The sequence below is a fragment of the Neolamprologus brichardi genome, chromosome 17 (assembly GCF_056152115.1).
Source record: "Neolamprologus brichardi isolate AB-2024 chromosome 17, ASM5615211v1, whole genome shotgun sequence".
Taxonomy (NCBI): domain Eukaryota; kingdom Metazoa; phylum Chordata; class Actinopteri; order Cichliformes; family Cichlidae; genus Neolamprologus; species Neolamprologus brichardi.
In genome coordinates, this window is record NC_142120.1 from 3,915,905 (window position 1) to 3,935,913 (window position 20,009).

A 20,009-nucleotide genomic window follows, 5' to 3' on the forward strand; every position below is an offset into this window, starting at 1 on the left:
AGACAAGGCAGACGAGTCAGTCACTGAAATCTGTTCAATCTGTTCTTTTTCCCCCACTATTCATATCAGTAACTGTGGAGAAATCACAAAATCAGCACAAAACGACCCTCTGTGACACGTAATAGCTACCATGAGGATAATAAAGCTTGCTGCCTGTTTATTGTTCTTTCTCTACAATCTTCATAAGATAGAGCCGTGTCTGCTCCGAGTACTGTAGTCAGTCACTAGACCGATTAAATAAACTGCTCTGTACTCACAGAATAAAGAGATCCTCTTCACTGGACACACAGTCTCCATTCTCCTCCTGGGAGTACAGCAGCATCTGTCTGCACACACACACAATTTACAGAGCGTGTGCATCCCAGCGTGCACACGTGCTAGCAGTAAAACGAGGCTGTATGTAGGCTTAACATGCTAACCCCACCAGCCAGCAGGTCTGAACCACCAACATTAGCACGACTAAATGTGTAGAGTTAAATCATAACGCTACAGCTGCAAACTGTTTCTCCTGGGTTATCACGTCAACTTTTGCTACATGTAAGTACAGTAGGGGCAGCAGCGGGTCAGGTCTGTGAGCAAAAATGCCGTACAGAGGTCAGAGGTCAGAGGAGAATGTCCAGACTGCTCTGAGCTTACTCAAATACCTGCTGGTCACGACCAAAGTATGCAGAAGAGCATCTCTGTGCACACAATTCATTGAACCTTGAAGCAGATCGGCTCCAGCAGCAGAAGACCGCACCGATAGTCACTCCTGTCAGCTTAATGAAGGTATGCCATGAAAAACTGAGGCCGTTCTGAAGCTAAAAGCGTACTAGCAAGATTTACCAAGTGAAGAAGAATATTTGTAAAGAAAAACCAAAACAAAACTCAAACTTTTGAGCCTGTTAATGTTTTAAAAAGCAGACTTTAGCCTACCTCTGCTCGGTGAGCTTACGATACTTTTCCCTGTCGGCCGTGCTGAGGCGGAGCAGCGGCTTCAGGCCGTCTCTGTAGGTCTTTACATTCTGGTTATCTACGTACACGTCGTACAGATCCTTCTTCTCCTCAAAGATCTTCTCAGTGGTGCCTAAACATACAAACATGCAGAATCCCTCAAATTTAAGAGCATGTTCAGCTCTCCTGGTTACACGTCACCCCGACGAGTCTGTTTTTTTAGTGAGCATCTACTTACACGCGACATAGGAAAGCTCGTTCTCCAGGGCGCTGATATCAGCCACATTAACGTAGAAGAAGGGCCGGAACTCGGGCACGGCCACGCCCACCCCGGGGATAGAGACGTTTGCCAGGCAACAGCAGCAGTACACTGACGGGGTGGAGGGAGAAATTAGAGAAATGATGCACGAGTGTGGGGGAGACCGAGAGGAGCAGAGCAGGTAATGTGCGCGTGATGTGTTTGTCCTGTGACGTGAAATCCCCACACCGTGACAGCTTAGTAAACAACAAAGATTTAATTGGCTGATTCTGTTTTTTAAGGACTTGATTAACATTTCTGGAAAGAAACAGATGACAAGCAATAACAGGGAAGTCAACCTTCATCCAGATGTTTCTCACCTCTGTAGCAGACCACACCCACGGGTGGAGGAGAGAAGATGAGGATGCGTCGGCGGAGGAGAGCCAGTTTCCACAGTACCATGATCTGCTCCCCGAAGAAGCGGATGAAGTGGGACATGCAGCCGGCCGGGTGGGTGATCTGCTCCAAATGTATCCAAGTGAAGAAACATGCATTACTGAAGAACAAATGATCATTTAAACTGTTTTAGGAATAAAATGGTCCATCCCACCTTCATCTCGGGATGCATGCTGTGGTTGATTGCTGCACTCCAAGCATTGGCTGGTAACGCAGTGACAACAGCGTCTCCACTAGGGGGCAGAAGTGCTCTCTTGTCCTCATAGAAGGCCTCAAGGTGAGAGTAGTGGCCCGGGGACTGAAGCTGGAGCCTAGAGAAAGGTAACAATGGCATCCAAAAAAAACAAACAAAAACAGCGGGTTATTAAAAAGAAATGCAGATACCATACGATCAGTTTAACAGACACCGTCTCAAATCAGTTCACTACTCTGTGTCTGCACAGATGGTGCTGCTCAGGCCATCAGCTAATTAAGTTCAAACGCAAACACTGTTCATCCGAGCGAGCCGTGATTGCAAAATAAAATGTGGAACACATAACTCTCGCTCATTAGTGCAGCGGTGTTGTTAAACAAACGATCATCTGCAGGGTTTTGTTACACAAATGAATTTCTGTATGGCCCTTACATCGTGCTTTAATGTGGCTCAAATTCCCATCAATATGCGGTGGACTGGACGTCAGTCTGAGGGAAAGAAAATGCTACCAAAAAGTCTCAATAACTAACTTAAAGCTGCCAAATGAAAGCTATTAACATTTTTTTCAGGACTTACTTTCCAAGTAGTATCAACCTTAGTCTAGTACATCAGGATAAATAGAGCCCAACCGGATTTTTGGAAGTCTGATACTGACACCAATATTTGGTGATTTAAAAGTCTGATATCTTGATATTTCAGACTATAGAGATTGACAGACCACGTGACTTTGGCGCATTGCATGCCGGGAACTCGTGGCAAAACAATCCAAGTACGGCATCAAATGCGAGCATTTGCAGCACCGCAAAACGTTCATTCTCCGGTTCTAATAAATTCTTGCTTTTTCTTTGCCCCCCAAAAATGTATGAATGTACAAAACGAAGGAGAACAATGTCGGTCGGTACAAAGACAGACTTGATGAAAAGTCAAAGAAAAGATACGAGGAAAAAATCAAAGGAGTGAAAGGTTTAGACCCGTACGAGCACACAGAGGGACAAAATACGTTAGCGTGCTGCCCAACTTTCACCACGCTCATATTTATAATCATACGGTTCTACCCCTGAATGACGTCACATTTTCAATCTCTATATCTTTTTCTTTCACACATGAAAGAAATCAAAGCTAAAACACGTGTTATGTTCAGTGATTTATTAACTTGTTTACCCTACTCTGCTCAGATCAGCTGATTATTTAATTTGTAGTGTTGTTGGTGGCAGGAACCTCTGTAAAATGAAGTCACTGCAGAAATGCTAAAATCTGTAATCTGGTAACTTTATCGTGCACTCATCTGGTCTACATCAGCTAGCTGGTGTTATCTGATAACTTAGCACCTGCCTCAGCTGCAGCAGCCAAAATGATAATGCTGACGCTTACCAGGGGTAGTGGGTGCCCATATGGAAAAGATATATATAAATCTTATAAAGTTTGTATCTGTCTTGTGTGAAACTTGTATGAAAAGCATACAAGAGTGAAAAAAGATATAAAATCCCTTGAAAAATTATATAAATGAAACTTGTATGTTTTGGATACTTCCTAAAACAATATATGAAAGTAATGAGAAAGTGGCCACTTTCATGAGTAAATCATATAAGTTTTTACTATTTCTTTTCCATATGGGTGAAGTTAGGGCAACTGCGTCCATCTTTTATATACAGTCTATGAATTTCATTGAGTTTTCACTGATAAACTAGATTGGAGCAGCAATGTAATATATTCAGTTTTAACATTAATAAACTGCATTAAACTCTTACTCTGTGCTACCAAAGCTACCATTCTGTCAAAAAAAGGGGGAAAGTCACGCTAGCTCGTTTCTTTTTTCCCAATATGCAGCTTACTCCTCGTGGATTTGAGCTGAACTTTAAGTTTATCATGTTTCTTAACTCCTGAACCTCAGAAATGATTTAATATTGTCTTTTTTTTCCAAATTAGAAACTAAAATCACCAAATGCTCCTTTTTGGCCTGATAAATCTTTTTTGTTATTGTTGTTGTAAACCTACTGTGGATTCATTTTCTGTGACTCAACTAGTCAAACAGTAGTTTCAGCAATGAATCTTATTAAAGGCCTCAAAGGTTAACTTCATCACGCAGGGTAAGTACTTATCAAGTAGCTGTTTGTGCTTAATCTCAAATCAAGGCAGAATTCTAGTCGCTCTGGCTCCACTGTTGGGTTTTACTACAAGATAAAGGGTCACATTTATCACCTGTAAATGTTTTTAATGTGTTTTGTGTTGCAGTGGGAGTTGCTTAGAGTTTTCAGGCTGCAGTTACTCTATGAAATGACACAATTTCATTCATCACACCTTTCTTTTTTTTTAGCTTCGCCCTGCAAAACTAATAAGTTCCACCAGCTGCGAGTGCAAAGAGAAAACAAATAACAGAACATGTTTAAAAAAGCAGTGAGCGAGCGAGGGGGGAAAACGGGATAAACTCTTCGCAAATTGCTAAATATCTTAATTGCCTTGTGACCAGCAAGAGAGGCCATTATGTAAGAAACAGACGACAACAATGGCAGCCAGCAGATGGGGAATGTGGTGTGAGCTATGTTGGAATTGGTGAGTAAAGAGCATGACCGCTGCATGACTGGAGGCCAGGAGAGGCCAGGGTGTGGGAACTGTGGAAAGAGGAAGAGAGGACTGCCAGGGAAAGCGGGGAGAAAGAGAGTCCGAGAACAGAGGGAGACGTGTTGGAGGAGCTGCTGAGGAGGAAGTGTGGCAGTGTTTACTGGAGTAAAAGTGTGCACACCACTAGTAACAATAAAGGGAAGTGAAGTGTTGTCTGGAGGAATGTGCTTCTTTTCAGAGAAAACAGGAAGCATGGAAAGTGCGAGCTTTGCTGTAAGCAAGCCCGTGTCTTCTGTTGCATGTAGAGCTCTCACTTATTTGTATAGAAGAGATCGAGCGGTTCTGAGCGGTGGAAGTAAAACGGCGTCGCCTGCTCCTCCACGTTGTCCTTAACCCCAAACTGCTCCCTGTGCAGCTGCTCGACAGCAAACACACCAGTGTGCACCAGGTGTGTCTGTGTGCTAAGGGTGTTCCCACTAGCCAAGTTTGCACACCCACATCGGGCAGAAATCTCTTATGATTACATCTTTTCAGACTTGTTTCAGCACAGAAAGGAAACATGGACACTGAATGCTCACTGTTAAGCTACTGATTTTTTTTTTTTGGTGATTAATGAAATAATGATATTTTTAGCCTTTAGTCTCATCTGCCTGATTGACATTAAATATTAAATCTAGCAGGTCTGATGTCTAAAAAGTCTCAAAACTGCACTGTGTGATAACAATGAGAGGTGAACTATAGGCGATAAGACTGTACGGGATACACTGGTACAGATCACATGACAGAGGATCAACAAGGAAGCCTGGTCCTGTGCCAATTTAGTCTTTGTGCACGTGGACTGAGGGGATCTCTGTTCAGAGCATGTTGCACGGCACTCTGCACAACTGCACAGATTAACAGTGAAGAGAGGTGAAAATTAGCACGTCATTGTTGCCAAGCACAAGATTCAATTCCACATACCAAAAATAGCTGTAGAGACACTGATGTTGTCTCTTTGTAGGACACTTAGTGATAATCTTTTTAAACCGTTTGTTATTCTAGTGAGCAAAAATATTCAACACAGAATTTTCTTGATGCTACATTTGGCTGTGAATAATCATACTGACCCAGCGTGAGTCTAATCTCTAATAAAGACACAATATAGCAACAAACATTTATCGAGCAATGAATAACTCATTGCAGCAAATGGAAGATTTGCTGAATTTATGACTTCTCACTATCTTATCGATTGATCTGAGAGAAACACTGACTTGAAACGTGGACATTTAAACATCTGATCTGAGATCAGGACATACGTATTCTCTGGGAGAAGACATGTGGTCTGATCAAAACCTTCTTCTGATATATTTATCCTTTCATTTATCTGGATTATTAACAAGTGACCAAAAAGAACCTACAGTACTGCGTACTCATTTCTTTATAGTTTTTTTTAATAGAACAACTGGTAATAGGTGCAGGAATTTATTGTAACATCCAATCATAAAAAGAAATACTTTATATAATACAAATTCTTGATTGAAAGTTAATATTTGGTATGCCCACCTTTATTCTTTAGCCTGAACTCTCTAAGGTAAGCTTTCTTATCATTTGTTTAATTAGTCATCTGGAATTTGAAAATGTTGACACTGACCTTGAGTCCAGTTCTTGTTTAATCTCTGCCTGAGACAGAGATTCCTGACAGCCACCCTAATGAGGCTTCAGTGAACAGATCGACTGCAGGTCCGGGAACATGTCTCAGGTCCTGTGTTACTGGATTTCTTGAGGACATGACTTTCAGATTCTGTTTGTCTGCTGCATTTCGTTTTCAGCCCTGTCACTTCTTCTCCTCTCCTTCACTTATCCAGTTTCCTCAGATTTTTTTAAGGACGCATTGCACACAGTGCCACGATATGCCAAATTTTCAGCTAACGACCCTTTGTGATTGACTTAGTTTGCAAACTTATTTCAAGCTTATCTCTGGCATTTTTGTAGATTCAACAAAAAAAATGTGAACAAAATATGTGTTACGTGACGTGCTGCTGATAACAAAAGTATCTGAAATGGGTGTTATGCTTTGACAAAACTCTAGTTAATCTGTTTAGATAGTTGAGTAATTAAAAGTGTCAAGTGGCTTAAAAACATTCCCCTGAAACGGTTGGGTACAAGGACTAAAAATGAGTAAAAAAGCAGTGAAACTCCAAAGGAAATGTGTTGAAAGACCTTCAGAAACCCTGCAGAACTATTGTTTAAGCAGACATTAAAAAATTACAAGTCTGGCTGGTCAAGTCAAGACTTTTAATCAACACTGCATTCAGTCACTACAGGTAATTACATGTTGTGTACAAGTAACATTAATTGAGGTGTACCACAGGGTTCCCTTTTAGGTCCTTTTAAATTTTCAAACCAGTTTTCTTAGAGTTCAACTTGAACAGTCGACTAAAACGAAAGTCAACTCTTTTCATCATAAACTAAAAGTCACTCACTCACTGGCCTTAAACCAGTTCAAAATAGGCATCACATAACTCCAATTTCCACTGTCTTTGAAAAAGTTTCCTTTGCATTTTGTGTCCGTTCGGTAGGGGTTTTATATTTCTCTCAACTGTAGTTGAAGTATTCTCTATTCAAATTATTATGAAAGCTAGAAAAATACATGCACACCCCTACCAAAGAAAGGGTTAGGTGCTGGGCCAAAAACAGATAGGAAAACAACCCCCCCCCTCCCCGCCCCCTGCTTGCACACTGCAGGGATAATTACATTGTTAATTCATGTGCACTTTGGGTAAACTTCTGTTGCTTTTAAACATGCAATATAAATAAAAGTGACCCACAATTCCCAAAAATATGCTATTTTCTATTTTTTTACTAAAAAACTAAAAAATACGCTCAGTTGGTTGGTCTAAATGTTTCGTTGATAGAAAGTCACAGATCTTGATGAGCAGAGCTCTCCATTGTACAAGCTCAGTGCTCTTACCTGACCTGGTGCTCCAGGAAGCTCATGTAGCGGTAGAGCAGGGTGTAGGAGGGAGACAGGATCCCAACCGACTTCATCCTGGCCCCCCTCTCCACCGTGCTCTCCACTGCCATGTTGGCAAAGCAGGCGAGGCCAAAGTAGCAGCCCTTACGGAAGTAGCTGTGGAAAGAGGGGAGAGGGACACAGATGAGGCCGTGAGTCATGAAAAAGCAAAGATGCTGCCAGATGGCTGTTCCTTTTTTTTTTTTTTTTGTCAGGCAACACTCTCCTCGGCTCTGTCCTGCCAGGATGAGGACATGGGGGTGCATCCTAATACTTAAAATTAGCGACTCGGCTGTGTAAGAGTGTAAGAGACACAGATACTGATCCTTACATGAAGTCTGTGCTGACTCGGTGGGAGCCGCTGGCAATGGCTTTGAACTCCACTCCCTCCAGGTCCATGTCTTTGGGCAGACACCACTCCAGCATGTTTCCTGTCACACCCAAACAGCACAGAGACAATAATAATGACAAAACTTGAATAAATGGATATAGGCTGATACAGGAACAGACGGTGTGTTTTCAGGAGTCCAACTATATTCCCTGGAATTCATTACTTGTTGGTTGACGCAGCTGAGCAAATATGAGCTGACAGGCGCTGAGAAACCGAAGGTGACTCAGCCAGTGTGCCTTTCAATCTCATCATGAGATCTCTGCGTAAGAGCTTCTGCTGAAATATGAGCTGATCAGTGCTTAATATGAAGTCGCAGGTGTCTGTCATCCACGAAGAAAAGATGCTTTACCGACAGCTGGTAGTGACTTCAAGTGTTTAACTTTGACTCTCATGCAGTGCTAGGTGTATGGACCAGATGTTACTCAAGGGTCTCGCTAAGAATGGAAAGTCAAAGTAATTTTACAAACATCTGGTTTTGCTTTGATCTATGATCTATGGGTGTGGCTGCACAACTAACATCCGGGAGGAATTATCCTAAAATCCAAATTTTGTCTAAACATTCTCACAGCATCCTACAGCATTATTATAGGTGGAAAAATAAAATCCCTGTACACTGAGCCTGGGTGTGCCTGAGGTTTGTTCCTGTTAAAAGGGAGTTTTTCCTTCCCATTGTTGCCAAGTGCTTGCTCATAGGGGGTCGTCTGATTGTTGGGGTCTCTGCTATAAAGCAGCTTGAGGCACCTGTTGCAGTAATTTGATGCTATATGACTAAAATTGAATTATATTGAATTCTGTCGAGGACCCGGTGCACCTTAGGACACTGACACTTTCCAGGAACACATTTGCCCAAATAACACATCCACATACCAGATACAAATACGAGAGAAGTTACTCAGCAATGAAAACCACAAACACTTGCCCACAACGACAATACACCGATTCTGTGATGCTCAATATATTGCATGATAATTTAAATCAAAATTCATGAGCATATTTGCGATAAACTGCTTTATTTACTAACATGAGCACATATGAGCTCAGGGAGAGACCCTTCAAGTACAAACTAATGATGATTTTTTTTTTCAAGCGTCCATCTGCCTCTGTGTTATTCTGTTTCATTTCGATGTAAGGAATGAGTCATAAAACGGCGCTTCATCTCGTATCTGACATCAAATGCTGTGTATCAGAAAACAACCTTGATGAAGAACTCGTGTTATATAACTTCAGTTCAGTGCCTTTTCCAAAAAAAAATTATAAAGTACAAGGTCCAGAGGACACATATATTTATATAACTTAAGGAGGAGAAATATATGTATTTATTCACCATGTTGTTTGTCTGTATACGTGTTATTATTTTCCAATTATAACGGTATATCAGTTCAATTAATTAGCTCTACTTTGCTGTTCCTCACTGTCTGCCATTTTTCCATTATTAACCTTTTTATCCAGTACATTTTTTTTCACTTCAGTTCCCTTCGCTCTCATTCATCTGATAAGTGCTGCCAATGGGAGTCACGCCGAAGTGAGTCTGCCCACATAGCAAGCAGGTCTGGCCCGGATCTGGCATCAAGCCGGCACTGCTGGCTGACTTCTGGCATGATAAGACGTATGTCATCCAGATATGGGCCAGGTCTGGCAATGATGCCACTGTTTATGCAATGGCATGCCACATCTGGCCCAATTGTGGTTTGGTGTATGTGGCCCAGGCCCATAGAAAACAGGTCTTCCCTGAATCCGGCATCAAGCTGGCACTTCTGACAGACTGGTGTCATGGCAGAGTGTATGTCAAACAGATGTGCGCCCGGTCTGGCAATGATGGCACTATTTATGTTCCTGTTTTCCTATTTTAGTTAGAAGACCCAAATGCCATGTTGCAATACTATACTCCTATGGTAGCCAACTTTCAAATGCAGGGTTGACAGGTTTGTGAGTGTACACTTTATCCAAAACCTTACTCTTCTTTGCCAGTGGGTGGCTGTAGCTCAGGAGGTAGCGCAGGTCACCTACTGATCAGAAGGTTAGTGGTTCAATCCCTGGCTCTTCTAGTTTGCATGTCAAGAGTATGAATGTAGTCAGGAAGAACTCAGTTTAGAGAAAGTGTGTGATTGGGTAAATGTGGCATGTTGTATAGAGCACTTTGAGTAATCAGGAAGACTAGAAGCACTATATAAGAATCAGTCCATTCACTGTGTGAACAGAGTTTCGTCATGTTAGTTTTGCATGTTCTGGCACATGTTGTTTTTACATGGCTTGATTAAGGTACACATTAGGCTGACATCTGGGGCCAGAGCTGAAACTATTCTGAGCCAGCACAGGGCCAGCAGCAGTGTGTCTACAACTGGCCCGTGGCTGCACACAACTTAGACATGGCCCACATGCCGCAAAGAATGACGGCCCTTTGGTGACCCAGATCAGGTTTGCCAGAGTAGTCCACATATGGGCCAGCACAGGACCACCAGTGTGTCTGCAACTGGCCTTGTGCTGGCCCATGTGTGGGCCACATCTGTCAAACCAGATCTGGGCCACCAAAGGGCCGTCATTCTTCGCGGTATGTGGGCCATGTGTAAGCACACTGTGTGGGGCCAGATCCGCGCCATACCAATTTTGCATTGTGGGTGGTAGGTCAAACCGGCACAGGGAATCCTTTAGTTTCACTGGTGTAGTGTATAGATAGCTGTGTCACAAGAAAATATATATACACATCGATATTTTAACAATGTTACAGTAATGTGCATAGAAGCTTTAAGAAAGAAATCGTGGTAAATAATCATAATAACTCCCCCAGTAACTTTGCTTTGTTTGATATGTGATGAATAATGAATAACACTCAAAATATGAGCAATGACAAAAATAAATATATTCACTGTAAGTAACTGTCTATGTATGTGTAAATAATTTCATCTTACAAATATTGATTTTGATTATTTCATATAAAAATGTCTGTGAAGGTTCTCAGTCATCCAGGTCATCGTAGTCAAAGGAGCTTGCAAAGAAAAGCGTCTGGATTTCTTTAAGTTACTTGAAGACGTTTCACCTCTCATCCGAGAAGCTTCTTCAGTTCTAAGGTCAAATGGTGGAGAGTCCCAGATTTAAACCTAGTGGGAGAATATCCCCCCACAGAGGGACAAAAGGACCCCCTGATGATCCTCTAATCGCCTGAGCCAAGGTGTGAAAATGGGTGTGGGTCCCAATCAGTGGTGCATGCTGTACAGTGCAGCGAGGAATGCCCAGACCTCTACATTGGAGAGACCAAACAGCCACTTCACAAGCGCATGGCACAACATAGAAGAGCCACCTCCACAGGACAAGACTCAGCTGTCCATCTGCATCTTAAGGATAAAGGTCACTCTTTTGAGGATGCCAATGTTCACATTTTGGACAGAGAGGACAGATGGTTTGAAAGAGGAGTGAAAGAAGCATCTATGTCCACTGTGAGCGACCATCTTTGAACAGAGGCGGTGGTTTACGACACCAACTCTCTGCCATCTATAATCCAGTTTTGAGTTCCCTTCCCAGACGCCTTAACGCCCACTCACATCCTGGGCCATCCGACCTCAGGAATTCGCATGATAAGGTGGGGCCAGGTTTCACAATGAACCCACCCGAAACTCTGGCTGATTGGGACCCACACCCAGTTTCACACCTTGGCTCAGGCGATTAGAGGATCATCAGGGGGTCCTTTTGTCCCTCTGTGGGGGGATACTCCCACTAGGTTTATATCTGGGACTCCCCACCATTTGACCTTAGAACTGAAGAAGCTTCTCGGATGAGAGGTGAAACGTCTTCATACAACTTAAAGAAGTCCAGACGCTTTTCTTTGCAAGCTCCTTTGACTTCATATAAAAATATTTTCCATTATATTATGTTGTGACAACTCCACCATTATAAGACACTATACTTCTATATTGATGCATCCTTCCTTTATAAACATATCTGGGTGGCGTTCGACTTAGAAGGGCACTGATGTTTCTAAGTGGTGGTTAAAGAAGAATTTGTCCAATGTGCTGCTGCTCGTTTGATCTCGGTCTTCTTTTAAAATCCTACAAATGAACATCTTTTGTGTCATCCTGTGTTTATCATACCACAGACTAGACTCCTTAACAGAATGATGTAACTGGAAATTATATTGTGGAGATAAAAATGCATTATCACTTGGTTCCAGCAATAAGCAAGCATGTGGGATCGGGTCATGAGTGGCCTGGAAGTCCACAGTAACACTGATGAGTGGGAACTGATTCAGCTTCAGCTTATCTGGTAGATTGCTGGTTTCCAATTGAGGTCTTTCAGTGAAGCCCCTGTGACACAGGTACTTATGATTCTTTTCGTCAAATCTAGAAAATAAAACTGCTCATCACACCATGCTCCTGGTCTTCACTCAACCAGACACTGCAAAATCATAAAGTGGCCAGCTCCACCCTGTAGGGAATATCCTGCACTGCATACCTCCAAAGCATCATCATGAAACCTTAAATCCAGTGAATCGTAACCTGATCTCCACCCTCCTAAGTAACTGTTTCATAGTGGGTTCGCCCCTGTCTTTAACATATCTGTCATTAAAAATGTATGGCTCTACTGTGCATAAAGCACCAGCTGATTGATTTTCTACCACAGCACTCTTCCTGACATTTTGTCATGGCTTATTCTGCCACTAGGCTTGCAGAAGATGTCGTGCCTTTAGATAATGTCTCCAAACTACTGTTGCAGGTCAGAAAAAGCCACACCTGTGGTGGTCTGCAGACTTGGTCATTCTGAGCGTCAGACACAACACTTAAAGCTGCATCTGTTTATTCTGACCTGTCTATAAGCTGATCATTGCCCTTCTTTTAAAGCCTGCCTGTATTTGTTTTTATAAGGTTAAATAAATTCCATATAAGTACATTTGATGTCCCACCTGATCTGGTATTGAATGTAACCACAAACACCGACACTATCTGGTCCTTTTCCTCCCATTTCACCATCCTGTCTTCTAGCGACACCTCCCTCGGTCCTGTATCCGAGAGATGCTCCTCCTTGTCGGGTGGCAGCGCTTCGTCTGTACCCGCCAGATCGCTGGAGGTCGCGGGCGGGGCGCTGCAGCCGTCTGCGTTGGAGACAGACCTGCTGGCAATGGGACCCCCCGGTCCGCTGCTCCACCCAAACCCGGGCGCGGAGCATCCTAAGGCACGGCTGTTGGAGGGACTCGACAGTCGTTCCTTCGTCGGAGAAGTACCTCCGGTCTTCTCCGCGGACGGAACCTCTTCCCAGTCTAGCAAAGGGGCTCGGTCCGACCGCTCCACCATCCTGGCGGTCCCGCCTCAGTCTCACCGCGGATTTGTAAATGATGTCTCAGCCGACAGTGACCAGGTCCATTCGTGGATAACTAGAACTCAGAGCAATTTCTTCACAGCGAAGTTACTCCTAATTCATAACGGCTATTCATAACGGCTGCATCTCGCTTTAAATAAACATCACGCATTAGCAGCTTGAAAGCCTAGCTTTAAAATCTTTCCAGTATCTGGTGATCATAAATTTGATGCTGTTCAGAGAGGGCAACTCCTTCGTCTAATGCGAGTTGCGTTCAAAACTCTTCGCAATTTTATTTGTCACATTCCCTTGGCTGAGAGTGGCTTCAAAACAGTTAGGAACGCGACTGCTTTTTGTCTTCTTGAATGTAGCCTGCGCTTTAACGTCTACTTTTCGCGTGCCGCACTTTCGATCACTACGATTATATTTTTATAAAGCAGCGCAGCCAATACGACACATTTTATTGTAATATTTTTTTTTTATAAACGGTCAAATTATTAATTTATTAGCCAGAGTTACTGAAGTTTGCTCCATTTGTCGCGATTTCTTTATTTTATATTTTATTAGCGCTTTTGTGGGTGACGAATGTTGCTAAGCAAACTCCAAGCGACAAGTTGGTGACGTCGTTCAGCGACACGTCAACCACACGGAAGAAGATCCGCATCCAGTGAAATCTGGCACTTTAGCGTGGAAATAAGGACCCTGGCTTTATCAAAATGGGTGAGTATTTTCACAATTGCTCAGCAAAACGTGATTTTGTGTAGTTATATGTAATCTCCGTGTGTATTAATGATTATATCCCGGTATATCCCTGTTTGTTTAATTTAATGTGCGAGTGTAGCCAGTTAGCTTGCCTGCCAAAATTAGCAACTTACAGTGAATGTGTTTTGCTCTTTATTAACGGCATGTTGTTGTTAATATTCCCCGACCAAACAGTTTCTGTTGTAATTAAAACATGAACATACTGGCATTGATCATGGATGATGACATGCATTTCATTTTCTGCTAATACCAATACTCCATAACACTGTGTGTAGCTAAGCTAACTGCAGTTTGCCTGGTTGACAGTGACAGTAAATCGGTTAGTAGCTTGCATGGAAATCAGGAAGAGAGTAAAGAACTACAAGCCTAAATGTATTCGGCATATTCGCCTCTTTGGTCACTTCTGCTTGTCAAATCAAATCAATTTTATATTTATAACACCGAATCACAACAATAGTTGTCTCAAGGCGCTTACGATAAATTAAAACCACTAGAAGTTGCTTTTATTTTATAATTTACACAGCTTTTTCACTTTGGTGGTAAAAATCATAAAGTATATACATTTTCATAAAAAATTTAAGAACTGAAGCAGTGAAATCTCTCGCACAGGGCATCATACATTTTCACCTACTTAAAAGTGAAAAGCAAAGACTTGCGTCCATTGTTGGGGCCTGTATAGTATTTGGTATTCTGTACCTGTTTGGTCATTTATGGTTGTGATAAAAAGGCATTATTTTATCTGTCCAATTATATCTTTGCGTTAAAGCATCTGCAGCTAAGCTCCCACATGTTCAGTATACCTACAGTATGTAGTATGTATGTGTATTATCATTAATACACTCTGCAATTAATCTCGGGCTTTGCTAACTACTAGCTTGGTCTCTGTCGATGAAGATTTTTATTTTGGCCGGTGTTGTGCCAAAAAGTGATCGTCTGTCAAAAAATGATTAAATAACATTACTATTAGATAAATAACTATGTTAAACATATGTCAAATTTATCCATAGCCATGAGTGAAGTTAAGTTATCTTGAGATACAAACAATATTCCTGTCACAAGGGAGAAGCTGCAATCACTTTATGGCAAAGTGACTTTTATATATCCTTTATTTACCCAGTTAAAAACTATCATTGACATTGCAATTGTCTCCTTTAAGAAGGATCTGGCTAAAGGGGGTAGGAGAAATTGCAACAAATATAACATAATATTTGTATAAAGATATTTGAAGTGGCTAAAAAGGTCTGGATCGGTTATAATGTGGGTACAATGTCACAAAGTCATAAAGATACTTTCGAGTTAATTTCTTTGTTTTTCATAAATCCTGTTGACTACAATCTTTTAACCAATGCAAGCAGAGACATTACACATTTAAAAAAAAACACATAAACAATGGAAATGACTTTTTGGCGCAACACCAGCACTCTGTCAATGTTAAAAAAGAAAAAGCAATACTACCCCTAAAAATCCAAGTGAACTAGGTGTTTGATGAAAAGTAAATATTTCTGCACATTCGTCCTTTTTTCTCACTACTCCTTCAGGCGGTTTCTTCTCTAGTCTCTTCTCTGGCCTGTTTGGCACCAGGGAGATGAGGATTTTGATCCTGGGTTTGGACGGTGCCGGAAAAACCACAATTCTGTACAGACTGCAGGTTGGAGAGGTGGTGACCACAATTCCCAGTACGTATTTGTTTTGTCTGTATCTGGATTGCACATTTAGTGGCTCCATAGTGTAGCGGTTAACGTATTCGCCTTAGAGATTCTAGACTAATATCAAGAAGGGAGTCACAAGCTAGTGTTCTCGTGGTATTCCCAAGCCTGGGAAGCATCCGTCATTAAATCTGCCATATACAATGTGGGTCTCCATGTATAGATTTGCTATAGTGACGCCTTTGAAAAAAGGGAGCAGCTGAATGTCTTTATGCCTTCATTTTCCTGCTGTGTCAAGTTCAACTTTACATTTTCACACTCGTGTGTCTGACGTTCAGGAGCTCCAAACTCCTGCTGTTTTTCTGCTTCGAGAAATATTTGTATAAGCGATACCACACCCCCTCCCCTCCTCCCACATTCCAGTAATTCAAAGTGAAAGAAAGCTACCGATATTGTTATTGTGAAGAAAAATGCTGCAGTGCCTGTTCCACCTGTACCCGTGTGAGACATGCTCCACCAGCGTGGTGCTGATGCCGAGCCTGTTCTGCCTTGGTGTCTTTTGAAAGCCAGCCAATATTTTGACAGGTTTGCCAATGATTTGTACATGGCATTACTTGCATAAGTAGCTTTGATATCCATGTGAGATAAATCATGCAGCAGAACTGTGCCACTGACTTTGGGCCCAGCAATTATGCGGTACGCTGTGCTGGTGGAAATACATAAACCGTTTTATGATTGGTCACCTCTACTGTGATTTTGGAAAAGTGGTGAGATATTATAGGTGGATTTAACTGTTACATGAAGTGCCTCCCTGTAGGGCTGCCACAAACGATTATTCTGATAGTCGACTAGTCACCGATTATTTTTGCGATTAGTCGACTAATCAGATCATCATCCATTGGACGGAAAACATACAGCTTATTGCACCAGCAGCATCTGCTCTTATATAACTATCATTAGCTTACAGCTTTAAGTGTTTAATTTGTGCGTGCTTTGTCTCTAGGGGCCACCGCATATATTTATATATAAACATATATAAATAAAACCACTTTTTTTTTACATTAGTAATTCCTTTTGTGCATAAAAATGCACAAAAGGAATTAATTAATTAAAGCAACAAAACAACCTGAAGAGCCGGTTCGGAGCCGAAAGAGCCGGTTCTCTAAAAAGAGCCGGAAATCCCATCATTACTGAACTGGGCCGCGCTATGAATTCTGGGACACAGCTTCTTCTTCTTCGGGGTTTAACGGCAGCTGGCATCCTTGTACATGCAGTGCTGCCATCTTCTGTTTCAGTCCGTTATTACACTCTTAAATCCTACTACTTATTCCTGCGTCTTTTGTGATCTTACAAAGCTTCAAACGACGCCTCGACTATTAAATTAGTCGTCAACGATTTTAATAGTCGACGTAATCGTGACTAGTCGACTAATCGTGGCAGCCCTGCCTCCCTGCTAAGATAACCCAACATCTCCAGCACAGATGACCTGATCCACAGCCAGATAAAACTAGTGCATTTGGCAAAAAATGGCCTGACTGATTTCCATGGCTCAGGTTTTATGTTGGCGAATGATAAGAAAATGTAATGTGGTTCAGTGAGAGAAAAAGAGAGAACCAGTGTAATAGGCCTTTAATCAACTGCCAGACAGTGGGAGTTATCAGAGTTTGACACATCAAAGGCCAGCGAGCCGAGCAAACTAACGAAGCACTCTGACCCCAAACATCCCTTCTGTGAGAAATCTGTTTTATGCAATCATCAGATATGAATACAGGTTTGGGGGGTTTTGTTGCAATTTTTGCACATTGCACTTTATGTAGTCCTGTGTTGATTGTCTGTTATATGTCATATGTAGCACCGTGGTCTTGTCTTGGAGGAATGTTGTCTTGTTTCACTATGTACTGCACCACTGCACATGGTTGGAGTGACAATGAAGCCACTTGACTTGACTTGAGTTGAGTTGTGGCTGGGACAGAAAAGGTTTAAATGTATTGCTATGGAGACAGAGGTGTCTGTATAAATCAATCGAGATCAACACCATAAATATCCAAAAATGTTCAGCTGACCTCGAGACTGGTTTTAATCTTCTGTGTGTGAAGTTCACCTCACAGGTTGTTTACATTTTTAGTTCTTAATCACAGTTCCACCCAAACTTCCCTCAAAGCCATGTCGTGTCAGTGAGTGAGAATCTTTTTCTTTTTTTGTAAGATACCTGACTTATTAATTACATTCTGGGATGCCTGTTATTTAAAGATAAGGGTATTTTGTTGTTTCCCATAACAAACGGGAAACGGTTGGATAAAACATTACAATAAAAACCCTTAAATACACCTGAAGTGATTGGAGCCACTCAGCAGCTTTCACATATTTCTTTTCCTAAATAAAGTGTTTTAATATTGAGCCTTATTTGTCTTTCTATGTCATCTTTAAACTGCACCACAAATATCTTTGCAGTATGCATTTTCTCCTCACCTCGTTATTATAGTGCATAACTTGATTATATGAATAATATTTTCTTTTGTCGGCAGCAATTGGTTTCAACGTTGAGACGGTCACATACAAGAACCTGAAGTTCCAGGTGTGGGATCTGGGAGGACAGACGAGTATCAGGTAGGTGGTGCTGTGAACATGCAAGTGGAACAAGAAAACAGCCTCCTGTGGATTTGTTAAGAGTGGAGATTTGAGGCCTGCGTGTGTTTCTAACTGGAGATTTACATTTTTCTTTTCATTTGAATAAGAAAAACAATTTCATCTTTGGTTGAGACCATACACAGATCACTGCTGTAAGAAGCTGGTGTGTTCTTAGCTCACCATCATTCATTTTCATTATTTCCTCAGTGTTTTCACCTTCCAAGTGTTTGATATCTTTGCCTTCATCTTTATTTTTGGATTGTTGCACTCAGTCTCCACCTCTCACTCGCTCTTTGATGGAGTTCCTTCCTCTCGTCCTACCTGTCTCAGTCTCCAGTTTATCAGCATTTCTATTTAATTTTCTGCTTCACAGGCCCTACTGGCGCTGTTATTACTCAAACACAGACGCAGTCATCTACGTCGTCGACAGCAGCGACCGTGACAGGATGGGCATCTCAAAGTCTGAACTGGTTGCTATGTTGGAGGTAAGTGTGTTAACTGTCAGCTAGCAGCTGAAGCTGTAAACGGCTGCCGTCATTCGTTTACATTTGCCTGATAATGTGCAGCAGCTGCTTATTGAAAGTTGAAACAAAAAGGTCCACTTTTCACGCTGGAGTTTTGTGACCATGTCTTGTTCAGGAAGAGGAGCTGAAGAAGGCGATCCTTGTGGTGTTTGCGAACAAACAGGACATGGATCAGGCCATGACGCCGACCGAGGTGGCCAACGCCCTCGGCCTGCCTGCCCTTAAAGACAGAAAATGGCAGATCTTTAAGACTTCAGCCACCAAAGGCACAGGGCTGGACGAGGCTATGGAGTGGTAGGCTGCTAATCACACAGAGCAATGAGACTAATGGAAGGATATCATTTCCGTGTTCTCCTCTGAACTCTGTTTACTCTCACTGCTTGCAGGTTGGTGGATTCCCTGAAGAGTCGGCAGTAAAAGGCTGGCACCTGTTCTGTTTATGCCCCGTTCTGTAAGAAGTCTTGTAATGGACTGCTCCCCATTTCCCTTTTTACATTGGACAGGTGATTGCACTCCTACCCTTCCCCATCACCTTCCCTACATTACACCCATCTGAAGCCTTTGGCCGAGTCCTCCCCATGCCAAACGCCTCTGAAGCCTGGGACCGAGCAGCAGAGGCTGCAGTAACATGTGGACTGGACACGGACAAATGAAGGTTTGGGAGAACTGTAAGACTGCAGCGATGGATGAGCAACAGTTTAAATGTGGTGTCAACATTTTCCTATATCTTGGCAACACAAAGTGACAGCTGATAACTGTGACATATATAAATAAATGTCGCTAATTTTATTAATACATTTGCAGTAGTTTTGAAGTCATCATGGATTTAAAATATTCAGTCAGCTTCAGTTTTAAAGCCTCTTGAAGGATGCTTTGCAGCCAGACAGCATTTACTATGTGACGAGCACCAGTCACTGAAAAGATCCAGCAAATATCCACCAGGAGGCAGCGTTTGACCATTAAAGACACAAACATTACAAGACCCGACAGTCCTGCTCCTGAGAGGGTGAACGTCCACCTCAGTGCAGAATATTTATAGTACACTGGACTCATTGATTTTCCATTCCTCATTGAAAACAGAACATTCACTAAATTGTGGAAGAACACGTTTCTTTGTATCAGCCAAGTGTTACTGCAGCCTGACCATTTTTTGTACTATACAGCAGGCAGATGGTTTGTCACCAGTTTCTATTTTTCCTTCTGTTGATTTGTTTTAAATAATTTAGGGGTTAAGTTTTTGTTTTCATTTAATTTTTTGGGTGCAGCTTTGGCATATTAGTCTTTCAGCTACTGAACACTAACTGTATGCTCAAAGTTTTATGGTTGCATATTTGTATCTGCTTGTACAGTGAAACTTCTCAGTAAAGTTCGCTTTCAGTGATTGTATCAGCACTGAGACTTGTT

The 20,009-nt window shown here is 42.0% G+C and overlaps 2 protein-coding genes across 3 annotated transcripts in view; one reads left to right on the forward strand and one right to left on the reverse strand.

The window, feature by feature from the left end:
- The window catches only part of LOC102793485 (DENN domain-containing protein 11-like), a 16,005-nt gene extending 2,572 nt beyond the window's left edge, over nucleotides 1–13,433 (reverse strand). For both annotated transcript variants that reach the window (XM_087830596.1, XM_087830595.1), the window contains exons 1-8: nucleotides 12,654–13,433; nucleotides 7,703–7,802; nucleotides 7,330–7,488; nucleotides 1,782–1,938; nucleotides 1,552–1,690; nucleotides 1,172–1,303; nucleotides 916–1,066; nucleotides 258–326 (exon numbers count right to left, since the gene is read on the reverse strand). In XM_087830596.1, coding sequence (XP_087686722.1) covers nucleotides 258–326; nucleotides 916–1,066; nucleotides 1,172–1,303; nucleotides 1,552–1,690; nucleotides 1,782–1,938; nucleotides 7,330–7,488; nucleotides 7,703–7,802; nucleotides 12,654–13,041 — 1,295 coding nt within the window. In that variant the 5' untranslated portion in view covers nucleotides 13,042–13,433. The remainder of the gene's footprint in view (nucleotides 1–257; nucleotides 327–915; nucleotides 1,067–1,171; nucleotides 1,304–1,551; nucleotides 1,691–1,781; nucleotides 1,939–7,329; nucleotides 7,489–7,702; nucleotides 7,803–12,653) is intronic.
- arl1 (ARF like GTPase 1) lies at nucleotides 13,100–19,991 on the forward strand. Its single transcript, XM_006799687.3, has 6 exons — nucleotides 13,100–13,765; nucleotides 15,346–15,483; nucleotides 17,979–18,060; nucleotides 18,455–18,566; nucleotides 18,721–18,899; nucleotides 18,992–19,991. The coding sequence occupies exons 1-6, from the start codon at nucleotides 13,762–13,764 to the stop codon at nucleotides 19,020–19,022; spliced, it is 546 nt and encodes a 181-aa protein (XP_006799750.1). The 5' UTR covers nucleotides 13,100–13,761; the 3' UTR covers nucleotides 19,023–19,991.
- The last annotated feature ends 18 nt before the right edge of the window (nucleotides 19,992–20,009 follow it).